This window comes from Eulemur rufifrons, chromosome 7 (assembly GCF_041146395.1).
Source record: "Eulemur rufifrons isolate Redbay chromosome 7, OSU_ERuf_1, whole genome shotgun sequence".
Taxonomy (NCBI): domain Eukaryota; kingdom Metazoa; phylum Chordata; class Mammalia; order Primates; family Lemuridae; genus Eulemur; species Eulemur rufifrons.
The window spans coordinates 93,306,534-93,327,439 of record NC_090989.1 but is presented as its reverse complement, the minus strand read 5'-3'; the positions used below and the strand labels follow the sequence as shown (position 1 = coordinate 93,327,439).

The following is a 20,906-nucleotide window of genomic DNA, read 5'->3' as shown; positions in this document are numbered from 1 at the left end:
GTTTGAATTGGATAAAATTTAATAACGTACGTTGTTCAAGAATAACTTTAGAAACATTTATTGAATGCTTATTCTGTGTTAAGAGTTTTACATGTATCATTGCAACTAGAAAGTGGGGAAGCCGAGATTCTGTTTTATGTGGTTTCATAGATTTTGTGTCAAGATGCTACCAGTATTATTTTAGGTGGTATGAATGTTTGGATGCCCAATATTTCTATTACATATATAATTTTGTGTGTGTGTATGTGTAGTTTTTTTCTTTGAAAGTAAGATACCTTTAATGTGTATTGGGTTTTAAATTATTAAGTATGAAATGTCCGATTTCCTTAAGTACTAAGTTTGACAGTTGGTATCTCTGACATTTCACTCTGACACTTCTTGTTTTATTTTTATTGTGAAGGTACACCCTCATTCTTTCAGACGCATGGTTTGGTTTATGATTATCTTTTAAATTTTTTAGAGCAATTTTTGTGAAAACATGGATAAGTCAAAAATTTGTGTTATTTTCAAATATGAGTTCCGTCATGGAACCTATGCAGCGCAGACAGCTTGAAATATCAACTAGATGTTTGGGAAGAATGTGGCTAATGAACGCACGGTATGTCAATGCTTTGAGAAGTTCTGTTCTGGTGATTTTAATATTGAAAATGGGCCATGTGGGCAACCAGAGACCAAGGTGGATAATGATGAGCTGAAAGCTGTAGTAGAAGCCAGTCTATCTCAACCTGCATGTGAATTAGCAGCAAGGTTTGACATTACTATTCCAACAATATTGTACCATTTGAAACAAATGGGCAAGGTAAAGAAGCTGGATAAACGGATACATCATGAATTAAACGAGTGTCAGAAGAGAAATCATCTTGAGGCTTGCCTTCCTTTGCTGTCATGACATAAAGGAGAATCATTTCTACACCATATTGTTATGTGTGATGAAAAATGGATTCTTTTTGACAGTCGCAAGCTTTCCACACAATGGTTGGATAAAGATGAAGCACTGAATCACAGTCCAAAACTGAGTATTCATCAAAAAAAGATAACTAGTGTCTGTTTGGTGACCCAGGGCTGGTATTATACACTACAATTTCACAAAACCTGGTCAACTGATTACAGCAGATGTCTACAGCAACCAGCTGGACGAAACGATGCGGACGCTTGCGATTAAGCAGCGGAGATTGGTCAATAGAGACAGGCCAATCCTCTTGCAAGATAATGCTGAACCACATGTCACACAAACAACGCTGCTCAAACTACAGAAGTTGGACTTGGAAACTCTGTCATCCACCATATTTGCCAGACCTTCCACCAACTGACTACCACTTCTTCCAGGTATTGGACCACTGTGTGCAAGGAAAACTATTCAATTCTCAACAAGCTGTGGAAAACGCCTTTCGCAATTTCATCACCACTCGCTCTCCAGCCTTCTTTACTGCTGGTATAAACAAGCTACCATCAAGAGGGCAAAACTATGTCGACAGTTTAGGGACATACTTTGATTAATTGTACTGCTTCTTGTTTGAGATATAATAAACTACACTTTTGATTTGAAATCAGACATTTCATATTTAATGACCTAAATACATTTGGTATACAGTTTTTCTGAACCATTTTATCAGATGGCAGTTTGGTAATCTTTTGGTCCCCCTTCACCTTCCAATTTACTGTGAATTTTTATTTGTTCATTTTTTCCTAAATAGATGTGTTGAAAGATTTGGTATCCTCAAGGGATTTTGATGCTGCCACTCATCTGGCCCTCATCAATGCTGTCTATTTCAAGGGGAACTGGAAGTCACAGTTTAGACCTGAAAATACTAGAACCTTTTCTTTCACTAAAGATGATGAAAGTGAAGTACAAATTCCAATGATGTATCAACAAGGAGAATTTTATTATGGTAAGACATTTTGGCTTTTATTTCCCTCTTCTTGCAGTATATCAACAAATTTCTAAGAAAGAGCATGAAATATTCATTACCATAACTCTTTGTCAATTTAATTTGGGCTACAATTCAATTTGCTTTGATCCATTTTCAAAGGCCTCTAATTAGATCTTGAGTTATATGCATTGACAGTTTTTCAATTTTTTTTTTTAATTTATAAATTTGATCACATCTGTAGAATGGCTTTATTCTTCTGAAAATAGCTGACATTGTGCAAAAACATTCCTATTTACTCTAAAAAGTCACTGGCTTTGGGATGGTTTTTAGTGAACCAGATGTTCCAACAAGCACATGATTTGGGCCCTGCACTGCCTTTGGAATTTCAAGCATTCTTCTCATTCAAGGACTTTTTTTCCTTTAAAATTTTGATTTCATACTTTTATGTGTATAGCCAGACATAATTGTTCATTCATTGTTTTATTTATTGAGAGCCTATAATTTGTGATATGACTCAATATCCTTGGCATTGGCATTATTTTCAGATGTTTCATTGGACTCTTCAGAAGTTTAGGGTATTATTCTTTCCTATATGGTATAATAAATTATAATAATTTGTTAAATCATAAGCAGAAATATAATTTTAAGCCAAATATATGTTAGAACTAATTGTTTATTGTATTTAAAAGTATATTGTCATATTAAAAGGTTATAATCAGAGCTAATCAGGTTAACAGTCAAAATAAGGTAGAAAATACGTATTTATATGAAAATCAAAATGTTTAGTGTAGTATCTAAAGGACCTTGATTAGATATAGGAAAATATTCATAACAAAAACATTATATTTATTTTTGAAAATAGAAAAAATTTTAAAGTAGTGGCAGAACAATTTTTTTTAAAGATTTTTTTTTTAAATATATAAGCCCAGTTAAGTTGGCTAAATTCATAGAATACAAAGCCAATAAACTTATTTACCTAATTACCTAATTTGGGGACCTTAGTTATCACAAATGCACTAGATAACTATTGTAGAATGCTTAGAGTTCATTTTGGCTGCACAATCTTTTCCTCCAAACTTGTAGTCATGGTGATAATAGAGAGACAAGTATTATATGGTCAAATTTTCCCTTCTTAGAAACCAAGTGGATATTGATAAATGCAATTAATATCCAACTTGGAGCCAGGGCTTTATTTTTCTAACCAGGACTTTTCACTGTTTCTAATGATATCCTTTAAATGTATTGAATTATCTCATTTAAAAATGAAAAGCAAGTCTACAGAACATGTTATAACAAATGTGAAATACTCTGTGGATTCTAAAATAAAATAAATTCTGCAGGGCTGAGGATTCATTTGAATTTCAGGGCCTGTTTTCAAATAAAACCTCATTTTCTGAGATGCGTGAATTTCTTATATTCTATACACCATTTTGGAAGACACTTATAACAAAAATAAATTTTTTTTTAAAAAAGCTTCAGTATAGGCCCTTTACGGTTTTTTTGTTTGTTTGTTTGTTTCATTTTAGGAGAATTTAGTGATGGCTCCAATGAAGCTGGTGGAATCTACCAAGTCCTCGAAATACCATATGAGGGAGATGAGATAAGCATGATGCTGGTACTGTCCAGACAGGAAGTTCCACTGGCTACTCTGGAGCCGTTGGTCAAACCACAGCTGGTTGAAGAATGGGCAAACTCTGTGAAGAAGCAAAAAGTGGAAGTATACTTGCCCAGGTGAGAGGCTTCTATGTAACCCCTCCCACAGCATGGAGGGAGGGCTATTACTGAGGGTCTGACCCAAAAAATCTCTTGGAACTGCTTTTGATTTTTAAGTCTTGTACTATTCTCTTCTTCTTCGGATTTTTTAAAAAATATTTTTCATACTCACATGATCCTGCCTAGAGACAAATGCTCACTTACCGATTGATTCGGTACTATTAACCAAGACCTAATTTCAGATATAATTCAACATTCTTAGCTTTGTTTTAGAAGATTTTTTCAATCTATTGTCTCTGAATATCATTTGCATTAACAGTCTTCTGTATCTCATTAATATTTAAAGTCAATTAAAGCTGGAGAGAAAACAATCTCTGACATTGCTGGAAGAACCGTAAGCAAGTCACTGTGCTGAGTGTTGACATGCAAACATAAATTGGCAGGAAGAAGCAACTCTGCTCAAAATTCTCCCTGTGGCTGAAAAAATAAAATCCATGAAAGGCCTTTAACGTCCTAACTATCATCCACTTCCTCAGCCCCAACTCTGGCCACTCACATCAAATATTTTGTAGCAAATTTTACCCAGGTACTTGTAGTTACATCACTCCATCACACTCTTTTCATGCCTCTGAGTCTCCATTTATGTTCTTGCCTTGGCTTAAAATGCCCCCCTCACATTTCTTTGCTAATAGAGTTTCTTAGCCTTCAGGGTGCAGCTCTGGCATTAGTTCTTCCAGGAAGCCTGCTATGAACTACGTGATGGAGCAAGTGGCCCTCACTTTTGCGTCACTTATATCCTTCCCTGTTATTTATTACCTGTTATCATCCCACAATAACATTACCTTTTTGTGGTTCTCCTTTTCTTTCTGTAAGTTCTTCTACGGTAGAGCTAATTCTCTCCTCTATAACAGAAATACAATAAGTATTTACAAAATAAAACCCAACAGAAGATATTTATTCTGTCTTTGAATATCTTAAAACCCAGTAGGCGAGGTAGGCCAATAAACACATATAACATGTTTATAAAAATAATGTGTAAATTTTAGGTTATAAAAGAATATCCTCCAAAAGCCCAGACTCTGCCACTATACAATATATACATGTCATAGAATTCAATTCGTACCCACTAAACCTGTTAATAAAGAAAAAAATCAATAAACAGATAAGTATATATGTTTGTATATATGTGGAAATATAGTTCTAACACCCATTCTATATTAAGAAAATTGTTCAAGTATGATTAATTACTACAAACATTGAAAGGTGATAAATAAGACATTAGTATTAAAGCTAAATTATTGGCAAGGTGTGATGGCTCATGCCTACAATCCTAGCATTTTGGGAGGCTGAGGAAGGAGGATTGCTTGAGGCCAGGAGTTAACGAGACCAGCCTGAGCAAGCGTGCATTAACTAACTCACTCATCTTTATTCTAATTTTAGGGATTATCATTTAAAAGTTACATCTTATGTAAATATCTATTTTTATAAAAACTTAGCTTATAGTTTGCTTATGTTAATGAAAAAGATCTATTTGTAACTGTAGATACTTTTAGCTAGAAAATCATATTATGTAATATATTCAAAAATATATAATATATTATATATTCATTATATAGCATTATATTATACTATACATTCATAATATATAACCATACCTAATATATAGCCATAGATTTCTTAGTCTACTTATAAAAATTAAGGTAAGCCTAACTCCAATAGTTGAGTTTTTTCTTTTTGGCTAAGATATTTAACATGCACAACTTTCCATGACAGTACATTTATGTAAAAAGATTCTACTATAAGTTTATTCTCAAGAACAGGTAGTCAATGAATACGTAACAAATAGAGCCAAGTTTTTTAAATATATGAGAATTGACTTTTACACACTCAATATGTAAACAATGTATCTTAACTTCAGAGAACAATTTACTTTTGAACTAAATATAAATTACTATCTAAGTCAGTTCTAAACTTGTAAAATATTTAGTCTGTGATTATCTTTATCTGGTGACGTTTTATCATTCATTTAGTATTTTTTCTTGTATTTTATAAGGAATTCCTTTTGATAATATGAAAAATTCAGTACAGTATAATGCTTCCCTTATTAAATCCATGAGTTAAGTGCAGTGTCTCCAAATGCTTCAATTCTGTGATGATGTACAGTTATTTAGGAGTATTTTAACAGGATTCTAAAGGAGTGCTTAATAAGTATCATGTATTCTAATTCAATCATATTCACTAGAAAATGTGGCCTCCGGGTCCTGTCCACTGAGAAATTGAATGTGACAGCAGAAGAAAATTAAATTTGCATTTTCTAAGAGATACTCTTCAATTATGAAATAGTTTAGCTCTCTTGCTTATTATATTAATGCCTGTTACTAAACTAGGCACAGCTAATTACCATGTATCCATTTTCCAGGAGTTCCATGAACTCTCCCTCTGCATAAATAGAGAAGCTAAATAGCTAGATAGGGTAAATTTGCTTCCTGTTTATAAGAGATTGACTGTTTTCAAATACTTACATGTTATAATAATGAGAGGGAAACTATCCATCCTCCATTTTGCAGCATTAGTATCCACTAAGTGTTCAATGAAGGTAAAGGTTTATGTAACCCAATTTTAGCAAAAGTAAAAATATTTATAACAGTTATGTTTAGGTTTACTCAAGTGTCAGTCTTTAATGGTTTATATAGTTTTATTCACAGACAAATATCACTCTGAAAATGCAACTTTGTATTTCTGTAATTGGCCCACATTCTTGTCCTTCTTAACAGGTACTTTTACTTTGAATTGTACTAGAGGTTATACAAACAGCTTTACAATAGTGTCTTTATGAGGCAGAGGGTATGGTGGAGGGTGGGGAAGTGTAGAGGAAGTAATTACTTTACTATTTTTGCAATTTTTCTCCCAAACATCTTACATCCTACACAAATTTGATGCTAAATTAACATCATATTTTTGTCCAAAATACAGGAATCTATTCAAGAGAGAGTAAGATAGCTATATCGATGTGATATCACCAAATCCCATGAAATACCACAAGATTTGTGCCCAGTTGTACATCTCTAAGATTTAAATAAAATTGCCAGATCTTCCTATATATCCATGGTAACAAATATAGTTTGTCTAATGTATAAAATATATATGTAAACTATCTAAAAATATTTTAGAATAAAACCTGGCACAGAGTAAGCCTCATATAATTATTACTTATTATTAATATTATTGTTTATTTGTTTAGTGTACCTCCTAAGTCCTAGTATTTATCTTATGTTAACCTTATAGGTAGCATTATATATACTTTTCTCTAAATAGAATTTCTTTAAAAATCTGACTCTCTTATATTTTACTCTCTTCAATGTATATGCTTCCTTTTCAGTCTTTACTAATATATCTTAGGTGTAAGAATATTTTTCTAAAATCAACATCAAAGATCTTAATACTTGGAACGCAGATGCATCTCATTGTAGTCTACTCTGACTTTTGCAGTCTCAGATTTGTCATTTGTGATTAGAGTGTTGGAAATCAAAGGTTGTGAAGTGGTTGTCCGTTTGTAACCAGAAACCATCCTGATATTTTTAAATGATTATCTATTAATAAAGCATTTTAGTTCCATGTTTGTAAAAGAAAACCAATACATGAGCCATCTGATTTTGTTCTTTAACATCAATCTTTTCATTAGGTTTTCCTACAAAGAGTTTGATTTGGTTTTTAGTTGCTTATACATTTTATAATATCCCATGTATGATATATTTGTTCTTTTCTAAGACTTGCTTCACAAGTCTTCTCAATCTTTATTCTTCTCCCAGCAACAGACCTCTCTGACTTATTCAGACAGAAAGTTGCAAATGCATAATTACATTGTATGCCTTTACTAAAACAGGTATGCCTTTTGGCTTTAGAAAAAGTGAGTGCTTTGGCTTTTTATTTTTACACTCAGTGAAATGTAAAATCTGACTCTAATATTGTTTTATTTTTAAAAGCCATTGTTGTATTTAGTGATTAGTGATGGGGGGCTTTGCAATTAGAAAGACCTTAGTTCGTATTCTCATTCTTCCACCTATTACCTGTGTGATTAGAGAAAGTTGCTTAGCTTTGTAAAGCTTTAGTGTTGTTCTTCTGTAGCCCAGAGATAATAATACCTATTTCACAGAGTTGTTTGAGATCATTATAGAAAGGATTAAATAGATACTATGTACACAAAATTATTTTCATAGTGCCTGGAACATAGTAAGCACTCAATTTATGGGAGATCATAATGATTATTTGTATTAATATTAGTCTATATTAAGAGGAGAGAGATAAATGAATAATAGCTATTTTTCAATAGTTTGGTAAGGGAAAAAAGACAACAAATGGACAAGTGGATATTATTTACATCCTGTCTTCAACTTTGAACAAAAAAAATCTTAAGAACACCTGAATTTAGTGTCACTTCAACCTATGTGGTTTGTCCAATGCCAAACACTACAAATATTAAAATCAATAAAACACTAGATGTGACTAATTTAAGTTAGCAGGAATTAATACAGCTATTTAATAAAATCATGCCAACTACTACTAGAATGTAAATATACAACACCTTAACATCTACAATAATGTGACATGCATAACTGCGATATAGCACATAGTATTAATAGTATGTCCTACATTGCATGCCTCATGCATGCTAGCACCATCCTAAGACTTTTAGAAACCTTATTTAATCCTTCCAACAATGCCACGAAGTAGGTATTACTATTGCCATTTTTCACATGCCAAACTGAGAAATTAAGGAACTTCCCCAAGTTCACTTGAATCAGTTACTTAACCACCACCTGACCAGCCAGCTGCAAAAGTTGAAACAAACCAAGTTGCTTTTAAGAAGTAAACAGAACCCCCTACTGATATTTTCCTTCACCTTCTTATTTTAGGTGGATCAGGACATGTATAATACCACACGGATTCCTATCCCTGCTCTGCCACTTGTTAGCTATATGACAGTCAAGTTATTTTATCTATCTGCTACTCAAATTCTTCTATTACCTGAGGATAGTAATAAGACTGACCTCAAACAGATATGGTGATATTTAAATTAATCTCTTTTTTATAGTCTTAGAGCAGTTTCTGGTATATAGTAAGCTCCATATAAGTGTTAAAAACTGAATAACAATAAATACACCACACACACACACACACACACACACACACATATCACATCACCTTAAGCCATTGAACGTATTCTGTAAGATATTGTGTATTTTCCTATTCATACCCTTTTTGAGATGTGCGCCATAGAACAATGCTACTTTCACAGTCAATATCTGCTTTTGGTAGAGAACAAAAGAAACAAGGTTAAGTCTAAGTGTGAAATTTTGATAAAAATTAGTACCTAGTTTAGTATGTTTGATATATGCATACTCGTGTATTGGTCATTTCTCCATAAACATAAACCTGCTAAAATTATTTCCTCCTGATCATTCCTCTTGTTTACAGAAATCATTTTCTTCTTATTCTTATAACCAGACATCAGAAAGGATGCTAATGTAACTTTTAGTGACTATCACAGACTTAGTCCTTTTAAGGACACAACTTATTGCCTAAAAATTTATATTTATAATCTGTATTGATCAGGAGGCAACATCTTAGGAAAAGGGAAACATTTAGTTCTAACCAGTTGTTTTCACTTTTAAAAAAAAAAGTAATAAATGTCTTTGCTTTTTAAAAATGTATTTGTTAATGCAGGCATGGTTGGGCTATTTCTTTCATTAGAAAGATTGGTAATACAATTCATTGGTTTAGGGGAGATTCTATATTAGGATCAATCTGGCTTGCCGTGGAAACTATTTTCTAAGTTAATATTCTGTTTATGACAACTGTGCTTATTTTCATTTAAGTTTTTAAATAATGGTTTCTTTTTATAAAAGTGATATACATTTATGTATTATGTAATAACTCATAAAGTCAATAAAAACAAGAAATAAACACCTATTATTCTTTTGTTTAAAAACCTGTACTATAGTTATACAAGCACATAATTTTTAAGGCATAATAATTAACTCACTTTAATTAAATAATTGTTTTTCTATGATGACATCAAGAAAACAGGCTTGTGTTCTAGAGGTTTGATGTTTCCTTTCTCTGAGTTGTATGCAGTTAAAATGCTGAATGTATTTATTCTACAGTGCAACTTGGCTTTTATGTGACCCTGTCCATAGGGGTTGGGAATAGCGAGTGAGCAGCATTAATTGAGAAAGATACTAAGAAGAGAATGAAATACCCTGGGCAAATGTATGATTCGTCATTACCAGCTTCAAAAAACACATATATTACTTACTACGTCAAAAGATTTTGAAAGCTACTCATTTACAAGTTTTACATAGTACTGTGGTAATGATTCTTGATCCCAAAACTCATTTATTCTAGGATGTATTACAGTTTATGTCTATATCATATATTTTCCTACTTATGAATTTAAATCCTATTTTGTTATGTCATTCTCTTTGATGCCCCCTCTTTTTACAAGCACAGTCAAATACTACTTGCAGTCAAAAGCCAGTTTTAACATAATTTGCCCTCTAAAAAGTAGATTTTTTTAAATCGTCACATCTAACATTTTGTTCTTGTCCCAGGTAACAAGATGCTGTAACTAAATATTTTTTCCCCTTTATGTTCTCCAGGTTCACAGTGGAACAGGAAATTGATCTAAAAGATGTTTTGAAGGCTCTTGGAATAACTGAAATTTTCATCAAAAATGCAAATTTGACAGCCCTGTCTGGTAAGAAATAAACACTAATTTTAAAAAATGTTATTCCATAAGAGCTTTTGAAAATGATGATGTTAGATCCTCTATTTACTATGGAGTTCTGAGGTAAAATATAGTTACTGCTTGCCAAATAAGTCTAGTGAGAAATATATTTAACTTCTACAAGCAAAACTATAAATACAGCCATAACATTATGTTTACATTATCTGGTTCATGTCTTATCTTTGATTATACTCTCCAGAAGACCTGTCTTATACATTTTTGGATTCCCCATCCCATCTGACACAATGCCTTGTAAAGTAGATAATCAATGAATATCTCAATATGTCCCATTGTAATAAATCACGTAGGAAAGAAAGGAGGAAGAGAGGGTAAATGATTGCTTGCTGTGAGAACTAGACCAAAAACTCTTTTTAAAAGAATAAAGAATACCCAGTGAGATGGTGTAAACATTTTCCTAAGGTTTTGATAAAAAACAGTGGTTTTGAAGCAGTAACTTCCAAGTGTACCTGGCACATTGGGGTGTCCAGTAATTTATTTTAACTATTCCAAGAAAAAAAAACTCCAGTTGAATTATTTGATTCGGATACCCTAATTTGTTCTAAGTGAAAATCATAAAATGTTAATAACATTAAAGCATTTAGAATGTGTAAAATACTTCTGGAAGTATTTTTAAGTAGCTAACCTCAAGAAATTTATCATTTGAAAAAGGCAACAATGAACTTAAAGCTTAGTAAGTAACCTCATATAATAATTTTCTATCCTTTTTATAGAAGAAAGAAAATAAAATAGAATCTGTTTTCTGATGAGGTAAAGAGAAATATATACAGAGACAAAAGACACTCAACATGTAAGGCTTCTTTATATGCAAATTATTGAACCAAATTCTCCAACAAGAGAACACTGAGATGATAGAAGATTCCTTAGCAGTTCATGTGTTACAGGAGAGAATTCAGTTTTCCTCTCCTGAAACAGCAGCCTATAGAAAATCAAGCTGACTGAACTATATTTTCTAAACCTGGACTGTGAGGGCCCATGGACTAAATTCAGGGAAGATGATGCCCCCGTCTGTGAAGCTGCACATAAGAATGTGCATGTGCTTGTGTGTGCGCATGGGCACAGACACACAAGAAAGACAAAGAGAGAGAGAAATGGGTGGAAAGAGGATGGTCATAGGTTTCAAGAAATTCTCAAGGAGTCTGTCATCAAAAAATCCCTTGTCTCAACCCCACACTGCTAAATTTGACTGGCTTTAAAAAAAAAAAAAAAAAAAAGCCCTTGTCCTCCCAGATTTAGGATTGGGCAGATTGTTTTCTTAACAACACTCAGCTTCTAGCAGTGAGTTGATATTGATGTATTGGGTACCACAACTTCTACTCCTCGTTCAGAGAGCTTACAGCCCTAAGCACTAATAGAGCTTTTCTAAATGTCTACTGTATAAATGTTCCTGTCCACACAAGAGAAATGAGTTTTCCCTGAGTAAATGGTTTCATGGGTCATATCCAAGCTCCTAGGGCTCTAAACTCCTCAGTGGGATTGTCAAGAAGGTAGGACTGGTGGACATTCAAAAGGTAATATGGTATCTTTGTACCTGAGTCAGAAATATATTCATGGCTGATGCTTAACATAATTTAAAGCTATAAATCCCTCTTCTTGAGGAATTGAGAGAATCTGTCTCACCGTACTGGCTGAATTCCAACTGGATAATTATATTCTGCTTTCTTAACGTGGCTCTATTTTCAGTTTGATTAGTGATTCCTCACTCTCTCACCCAAACATCTAGGCAGTTATTTCAGATAAATAGAATATCTGCTATCTTTCAGTCCTGAGGGAGTAGCACTGCAGTGGCAAATCAATTATTGTGGTCAGTGTAGCTTATAATTTCTGACGTATGTGGAAGGTTTATAAGGTAATATTTAATTGCCTGCACTGTGTACAGAGACAATAGACCATAAATATGCATTATGAATGCAGATGGTTTGGAGATTTGAAATAACACTAGAATCTTCCAGAGAAATCATACATTCTATTTGTGTAGCATCTGTTCGCTTGATCAAACCTCCGTGAGAATAGAATCCTCCTCGGTATCCCCCTCACAGTTGCATTCCTGGTACCTGGCACAGGAGTGACACATAGTTGACACACAGTAAATGTTTGCCAAAGGATAAAAAGGATGAAGGAAGAAGAGAAGAGGTTTCTTTGGGCCCACGGTATACATTACATTTCTTGGAACATTTTTCTCCGTAAAACATCAGTGAGAAATCCAGGATTTGCCGTTCTCAAATACCACCCAATTCAGGGCTTCAGGATGACTTGATGAAAGATCTAAAGCAAACCCCCCAAGCTTTCAGTGGGAACTCTTTGATTCTTAGAGCATTAGTTTTGCGAAAGTCTCAGTAGCTCCAGCATGCCAGCCACACCAGCCAATCCATCCTCCCATTTTCTGCCGCTTCCATATACACACACATTAACTTATTAATCATTCATTCAAAAACTATTGCCACAAAACTTGCCTCTCTACTTCCTTTAAATTCAATACCTTTTATCTCTGCATCATTTATTTGGGCACCATATGTTCTGCCTTACAAGGTTGGTGTCATTTTTGCATGTCTAGTATTTTGCCTCTCCAAATATTATGAAAGCTTTGATGATTAAAGTGTCTATAACTCTTAGTAACCCCCATAAATACTCAGGGAAATTATCTGCATGTATTTGGTTATTACTTTATATTTTAATGAGAGTCTCATGGTGTTTAGGATAGATATAGGCATACCTCATTATGGGTTCGGTTCCAGACAACCACACTGAAGTGAATATCACAATAAAGTGAGTCACACGGATTTTTTGTATCCCAGTGCATATAAAAGTTACGTTCACACTATACTGTAGTCTATTAAGTATGCAATAGCATTATGTCTAAAAAACAAGGTATATTCATTTAAAAATACTTTATTACTCGGCCAGGCATGGTGGCTCATGCCTTTAATCCTAGAACTGTGGGAGGCAGAGCTGGGAGAATTGCTTGAGCTCAGGAGTTCGAGACCAGCTTGAGCAACAGCGAGACCCTATCTCTACTAAAAATAGAAAAATTAGCCAGATGTGGCACGAGCCTGTAGTCCCAGCTACTTGGGAGGCTGAGGCAAGAGGATTGCTTGAGCCCAGGAGTTTGAGGTTGCAGTGAGCAATGATGACACCACTGCATTCTACCCAGGGCAACAGAGTGAGATTCTGTCGCAAAAATAAATAAATAAATAAATAAATACTTTTTTACTAAAAAATGCTAAAGATAGCAATCGTTTGAGCCATCAGTGAGTCATAATCTTTTTTCTGGTGGAGGGTCTTGACTTGATGTTGATGGCTGCTGAGTGATCAGGGTAGTGGTTGCTGAAGGATGCAGTGGCTGTGACAATTTCATAAAATAAAACAACAATGAAGTTGGCCGCATCGATCAACACTTCCTTTTATGAAAGATTTCTGTAAAATTATGATGTCTGATTGCATTTTGCCCACTTCAAAATTGGAGTCAATCCTCTCAAACTCTGCTGCTGCTTTATCAGCTAGGTTGATGTAGCATTCTAAATCCTTCGCTGTCATTTCAACAATGTTCATAGCTTCTTAACCAGGAGTAGAGTCCACTTCAAGAAACCACTTTCTTTGCTGATCTGGAAGAAGCAATTCCTCATCCTTGCAAATTTTATTATGAGATTGCAGCAATTCAGTCACTCTTTGTGCTCCACTTCTAGTTCTCTTGCTATTTCTACCACATCTGCAGTTACTTCCTTCACTGAAATCTTGAGCCCCTCAAAGTCATCCATAAAGATTGGAATCACTCATGTTAGTGTTGATATTTTGATCTCCTCCCGTGAATCACGAATGTTGTTAATGGAATCTAGAATGGTAAATCCTTTCCAGCAGGTTTTCAATGTAATTGCCCAGATCCATCAGAGGCATCACTGTGGCAGCTATGGCCTTGTGAAATGTACCTCTTGAATAATAAGGATTCAAAGTCAAAATTCCTCCTTGATCCATGGGCCGCAGAGTGTATGTGGTTTTAGCAGACATGAAAACACCATTAATTTCCTTGTACCTTTCCATCAGAGCTCTTGAATAACTAGGTGCATAGTCAATGAGGAGTAATATTTTAAAAGAAACCTTTTTTTCCCAAGCAGTAGGTCTCAACAGTGGGCTTGTAATATTCAGTAAACCATGCTGTGAAGAGATGTGCTGTCATCAGGCTTTATTGTTAAATTTCTAGAGCACAGGCAGAGTAGATCTAGTGTAATTCTTAATGGTCCTAGGATTTTGGGAATGGTAAATGAGCACGGGCTTCAATTTAAAGTCACCAGCTGCATTAGCCCCTATTCTTAGACTATTCTTTGAAGCTTTGAAGTCAGGCATAAACTTTTTCCCTCTAGTTGTGATAGTCCTAGATGGCATCTTCTTCCAATAGAAGGCTATTTTGTACATTGAAAATCTGTTGTTTAGTTTAGCCACCTTCCTCAATGATCTTAGCTAGACCTTCTGTATAACTTGCTGCAGCGTCTATATCAGTACTTGATGCTTTACCTTGCACTTTTATGTTATGGAGATGGCTTCTTTTTTTAAACCTCATGAGCCAACCTCTGCTAGGTTCCAATTTTCTTCTTCAGCTTCTTCACCTCTCTCCTTTTTCATAGAATTGAAGAGAGTTAGGGCCTTGCTCTGGATTAGGTTTCGGCTTAAGGGAATACTATGGCTGGTTTAATCTTCTATCCAGGCCACTCAAACTTTCTCCATATAAGCAATAAAGCTGTTTCACTTTCTTATCATTTGTATGTTCACTGGAGTAGTACTTTTAATCTCCCTTGAGAACTTTTCCTTTGCATTTACAATGTGGCTGTTTGGTGCAAGAGGCCTAGCTTTCTGCCTATCTGACTTTTGACATGCCTTCTTCACTAAACTTAATCATTTCTACCTTTTGATTTAAAGTGAAAGATTTGTGATTTTTCCTTTCACTTGAACTCTTAAAGGCCATTGTAGAGTTATTAGTTGGCCTAATTTCAATATTTCTGTGTCTCAGACAATAGGGAGCCCTGAGGAGAGGGAGAGACGTGGGGGAACAGATGGTCAGTGGAGCAGTCAGAACACATCTGTCAATTAAGTTTGCCATCGTATATGGCACAGTTTGTGGCACGCCAAAACAATTAACAATGGTAACATCAAAGATCATTGATCACAGATCATCCAAACAGATATAACAATAATGAATAAGTTTGAAATATTGTGAGAATTACCACATTACGACACAGAGACATGAAGTGTCACATGCTGTTGGAAAACTGGAACCAATAAACTTGCTTGACACAGAATTGCCACAATACTGCAATTTGTAAAAACTGCAATATCTGCAACTGTCAATAAAGTAATGCACAATGAAACTAGGTATGCCTGTACCATTATCTTCCCTGCCATGTCTATTTCCTTCATTAAACAACTCTTTCTAAGGCAGGTAGCATGAACAAAGTACAATGTCATGAAAATAAAGGAATGATTATAGTATCATGACTGACCTAAAGGAATAGTAGACTTGTCGGAAGAAAGACACAACTAGATTTAATAAAAGGAAGACGAATAGAAATGTTTTATTAGAACAGTGGTTCTCATCGAGGACAATTTTGGCTCCCAGGGAATATTTGGAAATAGCTGAAGACCTTTTTGGTTGTCACAACTGTGGAATGTTACTGCTATCTGATGGTTGGAGGCCAAGGATGCTTCTAAACATCCACAGTGCACAGGACAGCTTCCCCACAACAAAATTAATAGCCCAAAATATCACTAGTGATGAGTTGAGAAACTCTAGAGAAAACATTGTGGAAGCAGAGAAGGAAAAAAATTAAAAGGCAGAATGGAAACATAATAGATAAAAACACAGAGGTGAATATATATATTTATATAGAGTTTTAAATGCATAGAACATTTTTGAATAGCATCTTAGAAAATGATAACTGCTGTTGCCCCTCTAAAATGCAGGACAGAGGCTTTAGATGAAAGAGGCATTTTCATTTCATCTAACGCTGTGTAGTGTTTGGAATTTTACCTTATATATGTATTATAATAGTTTTCAATTAAAATTCTTAAAAATCAGTAAAAACTTTTTTTAAAAATAGCATTAATAGTAGAATTAATTAGTAAATTTAAAAATACCCAGAGAACAATTCAGTACTATTGTGACACTGCTAGTTTCTTAAATTATGTAATAACAATTTTATCTTTCTTCAAAAATAGCAAATGTGATTTAGCAGTGGGGGGAGGGGAAACCTTGCTTCTTCTCTTGCTACTGGAAAAACAGAGCGACTTGAGATCCTTTGCTAAGCTCTCTCGAGTCCACTCTCATTTTTTATTCTGTGGCATCCACTTTTGTTTCAGACTCTCATTACTGCTGCCCTAGACCATTTCAATAGCCTCCTAAATGGTTTCCAATCTCTCTCCAATCTAATCTGTTTTATCTACCACTGTTAAGATTAATCGCCTTGGGACTCACTCTCAGATCACTCCAGTTCCTGTTCAAAGCCCGCCCTCAGTCTGCTGTGCCTGCCCTCTGCACGGCAGGGCAATGAGACCTCAGGTCCCTCCAGCCTTCACTCGGGCTAATTCCCTATCCACGACTCAAGCTCCAGCCAAGCGGAACACTGGCTCTGCGACTCCCACCTTTCCAGCTCCCCCCTTTATGAAACATTTTCACCTGAAATACCTCTTCTATCGACCTCAGCTCAAATATACCCAACTTCATCAAGGCGCTGTGATAACACGAACCAGAGTAATTATGTCTTAAAGTCATGATATTTTGTGCCTTTCTTTATTTCACAGATGACATCTTATTTCATATTATTGTTATTTATGCATCTAATATCCCCTGCTAGAATTTATACCCCACAAAGATCGATTCTTATCCATGTTTCCTGCAGTGCCTGGCACTATGCTTTCCGCTTAGTACTCACCTAATGAAGAAATGAATAAGATGAGGTGCTCAGTACTTATTGTATTTATTTTTCATCTCAATTTGATGTCCGTTGCTTTTGATGCTGAATTCCTTAACATAAAACACGGTAAAGACTCCTACAATAAGCATGGAATGTAGAGAGTGCTGAGAATCGTTTTCTTCTCTGGCTCTATTTAACATGCTCATCTAGTTGTGTCAAGAATTCTGTTATAGAGTAGGGCTATTTTTGTAATGGAAATGAATGACTGTCAGCATTTGGATTAATAGGTAATCCTCTTGGAAGGTGTAGGGGAAGGAGAAAGAGTACTAAATCCTTCAGCATAAAGTAGGAGCTTTAATAAAAGAGCCAATAAAATAAAGGAATTAACAAGACACACCAAAAGCCATATTCAGGTCAGACTCAAGTGCTGTAGATTTATGCTGGACTGACTCTTACACCCTGCCCATGCTTGTTCTCTTTCTCCTTGAACCTGTAGGCCACAGGGCTCTTTTTCCCTTCCATTGACCTAATGCCAGTCTCCCCCTACTTTCTTGCCTGGATTATGGCAGCAGCTAACAAACTTCATCTTTCTGCCCCTACCTGTCTGTCATCCAATGCACCCTTCACAGCTGCTGCCACAGGTATCTCCTAAAATCAAAGCAGCTGTGTCCCATTACTTCTGGACAAAGCCCAGGCTCTCCAGCATCATGGTGAAAACTCTTAAAATTATGTTCCCTGCCACTCCCCCACCTCAGCAAAGCCTAGGCTCCAACTGGGCCTTCAAGTCATTTCTGCTGCTTTTCTCACTGTGCAAATATAATGCTCTGCTTGGAATGTCCTTGCCCACTTCTCTGACCTTCACTCTTCTGCTTATTGTTCAGAATCCAGCCCAAATGTCACCGCCTCAGAGAAGCTTCCCCCGATGTCCCTCCTCCTTCCTAAATGGTTTACTTTTCTGTATCTGGAACCTGGTAGCACTTTCAACACACCTCTGTTATCACACATTTCACCTTTTCCTAGACTCTATATACTTGTCTCTCAGCTGTGAGCTATTTAAAAGCAGGAGTTGTGTCATAGATGTCTTTCTGCCTGCAGAGCCCAGCACAGTGCTTGAGGCAGGAGAGATGCTGAGTAGGTGAGTGCTGTCAGTAAATGACACTGTCCCCCTGCCTGGCTTCTCTCACACCTCCTGCCTTCCCCACTCCCCACACTCCAGCCACACAGGCCTCCTTTGGGGCCTTGAACATGCTCAACTTGTATCTGCCTCTGTGCTGGCTTTTCCTTCTGCCTGAAACACTCTCCTTTCAGGTCTTCCCGTGGATGGCTCCCTTGTATTCCTTCAGTCTCAGCTCAAATCCACCTTCTCAGACCCACCTTTACGACACACAATGTCAAGTAGCTGTTCTTTCCTGTCCCAGTCACCCACCAACACATCACCTTATCTTATTTTCTTAGTAACAATTACCACACCCTCAAATTGTGGTCATTTACTGATTTGCCTTTTTATTGTCCTTGTATTTAATGTCTGCCCTCTTCTTGTTTGGAATTGTTTAGTGGAAGCATATTCAGTGCATTAACAGGGTCTGGCGCATATTAGATGCCCAATATCTGAATGAATAAATGGAACAAATAAGCGAATATTTGGTGCGTCTGCAACAAAATCTATCCAGAAAAGCAAACAAAGAGATGCTATTCCAACTCCAAAAGAATTCAAATTCTAGAAACTTTTCTAAATTTCATGGGTGGGGCTAAAGCTAAAAATATTTTAGCAACTAAAGCATAGAGACACTTTTGGTATTCCAGGGTTCTGTTATGACACTCTCGTCATTTTGTTATTTTAAGCATGCCCTTGATGACGCAGAAATCTATTTAAATTGGCAGTGTTTAGGAACAGTGCCACGAAGGAAGGAGAGGCCTACACTTGCGTCGTGGCCATCCTGCAGGCATTATGTTAATCTTAAATACTTAGGGCCTTTGGTGCCCTGCACAATACCTCATATGCAGGGAGTACTCGATAAATATTTGCTCAGTAACTGAATGAATGCCTTTGTACTTCGCCCTGCTTTCTTCAGAAGGGCTTGAATTATTGCCCAGCTCTTCTCTGGGGAACCTAGGGTTTGCTGGCTCTCTTCCCATCTCATCCATTGTAAAAAGCCTGGCTCCACACTGCCTGGAGGAAAGTAGGACCAGTCATTTGGCAGCAATGTCTGCTGTGACCAGAAGGAGCAGGCTGCTTGGGGCTAGAGTGCAGATTTTTTTTTTAATCTGTTTGCCTTTGATTTATTGATTTATTTATTGAGAGAATAGCTAATTTTTCTCTAACCAGTAGGACAAATTCATCAGTGTAAATCTTCTTAATATCCCTTCATATTCTGATTCGATTCTTCCAATATCAGAGTGCATACCTGGTCCCTGGAGGGTAAGGCATTGTGGATAAGATGAATAGAACAGTTAAGGCCCAGGCCCTTGAGGAGTGTATGGCCTAGCAGAAAAGATGGTCTTGATTATCTCATAATTCCATGCAATGACGAATACTGGAAAGCAAGCTAAGGGATCATGACCTTGCCTATATCTCTTCATGAACTGATCTACTTGTAAGATTTGATGACCACAGACACACGCTTGCTTGAACTACTTTCCGCTGGTATTTTATTTTAATGTGACTGCTTGAAATTTGTCCCAAGAGAAAAAAGCTTTATTTCCTTTTTTCCCCTCAGTAACTGTGATGTGATTTCTTATGTGTCACATTTTCTCTTATTTGTGTATCCAAAAAGATGGTGTTTTTCTGAAGGTTAAATGTCCTGAGGTCTTATAGCAGATGCAGACATTTGCTAACACTGTGTTGCAGTTAATAATACTGTCGGAATCCAAACACTGGATTCAATCTTTGTCTTGCTGTCTCTGAAATATGTACAGTAGCACTGGTCTGCTGAATTCTATTCCCTTTCCTCTTCTTACTTGATCGGATTTTTAAGTTTTTTAGTATGTTGTGGGCTTTGCACTTTCCCTCTCTTTTGCTATTCTCAATTTCCTTAGAACACATACTTTGGATTAGTGTCATATGTCTTATTTATTACAAGAATAAACTTTATAGCCATAACTATGAACAGAACTGCTGTTGTAGCGTCCATAGAGTAATGATAAAAGACTGTGCACCCAAATACAATATGAAGTAGCTAACCTCTTTCATTCAACAATTACCGAAATACTGTTAATTGCAGTGTACTGGGTTATACAGGAGAAAATTGCACGTTACCAAAAAACTTTGTCTACTTAGGTTAGTTCATTCTTTAGACCCAACTATTTACCAGAATCCAGAGATACTAAGAAGAATGACAGAATCCTGTGTTAAGGAAGTTGACAGTCCAAGACGAGAGAGACATCAGTGCAAATATGTTATATTATAAAGGCTTCGATAGAGTTAGTTCCTGGGCTCAATGGGAAAGAGTGACCAGATCTACTTTAGCGATTTGGAAATTAGAGGAGAGTAGAAGAAGTCTCATAGGGCTAGAAGCTGAAACTTAAAAGTAGATTAGGTGTCTCAGGGTACAACAAACGTTTAGGGAGTTTCTGGAGAATCAAAGACACAGACGTGATAAAGTATGGTGTGTTCAGGCT

The 20,906-nt window shown here is 35.8% G+C and overlaps 1 protein-coding gene across 1 annotated transcript in view; it reads left to right on the top strand.

Moving 5' to 3' along the window:
- Positions 1–20,906, top strand: part of SERPINI1 (serpin family I member 1) — a 77,046-nt gene that overhangs the window by 50,485 nt on the left and 5,655 nt on the right. Inside the window, exons 4-6 of the mRNA XM_069472967.1 lie at positions 1,695–1,889; positions 3,398–3,602; positions 10,244–10,341. Coding sequence (XP_069329068.1) covers positions 1,695–1,889; positions 3,398–3,602; positions 10,244–10,341 — 498 coding nt within the window. The remainder of the gene's footprint in view (positions 1–1,694; positions 1,890–3,397; positions 3,603–10,243; positions 10,342–20,906) is intronic.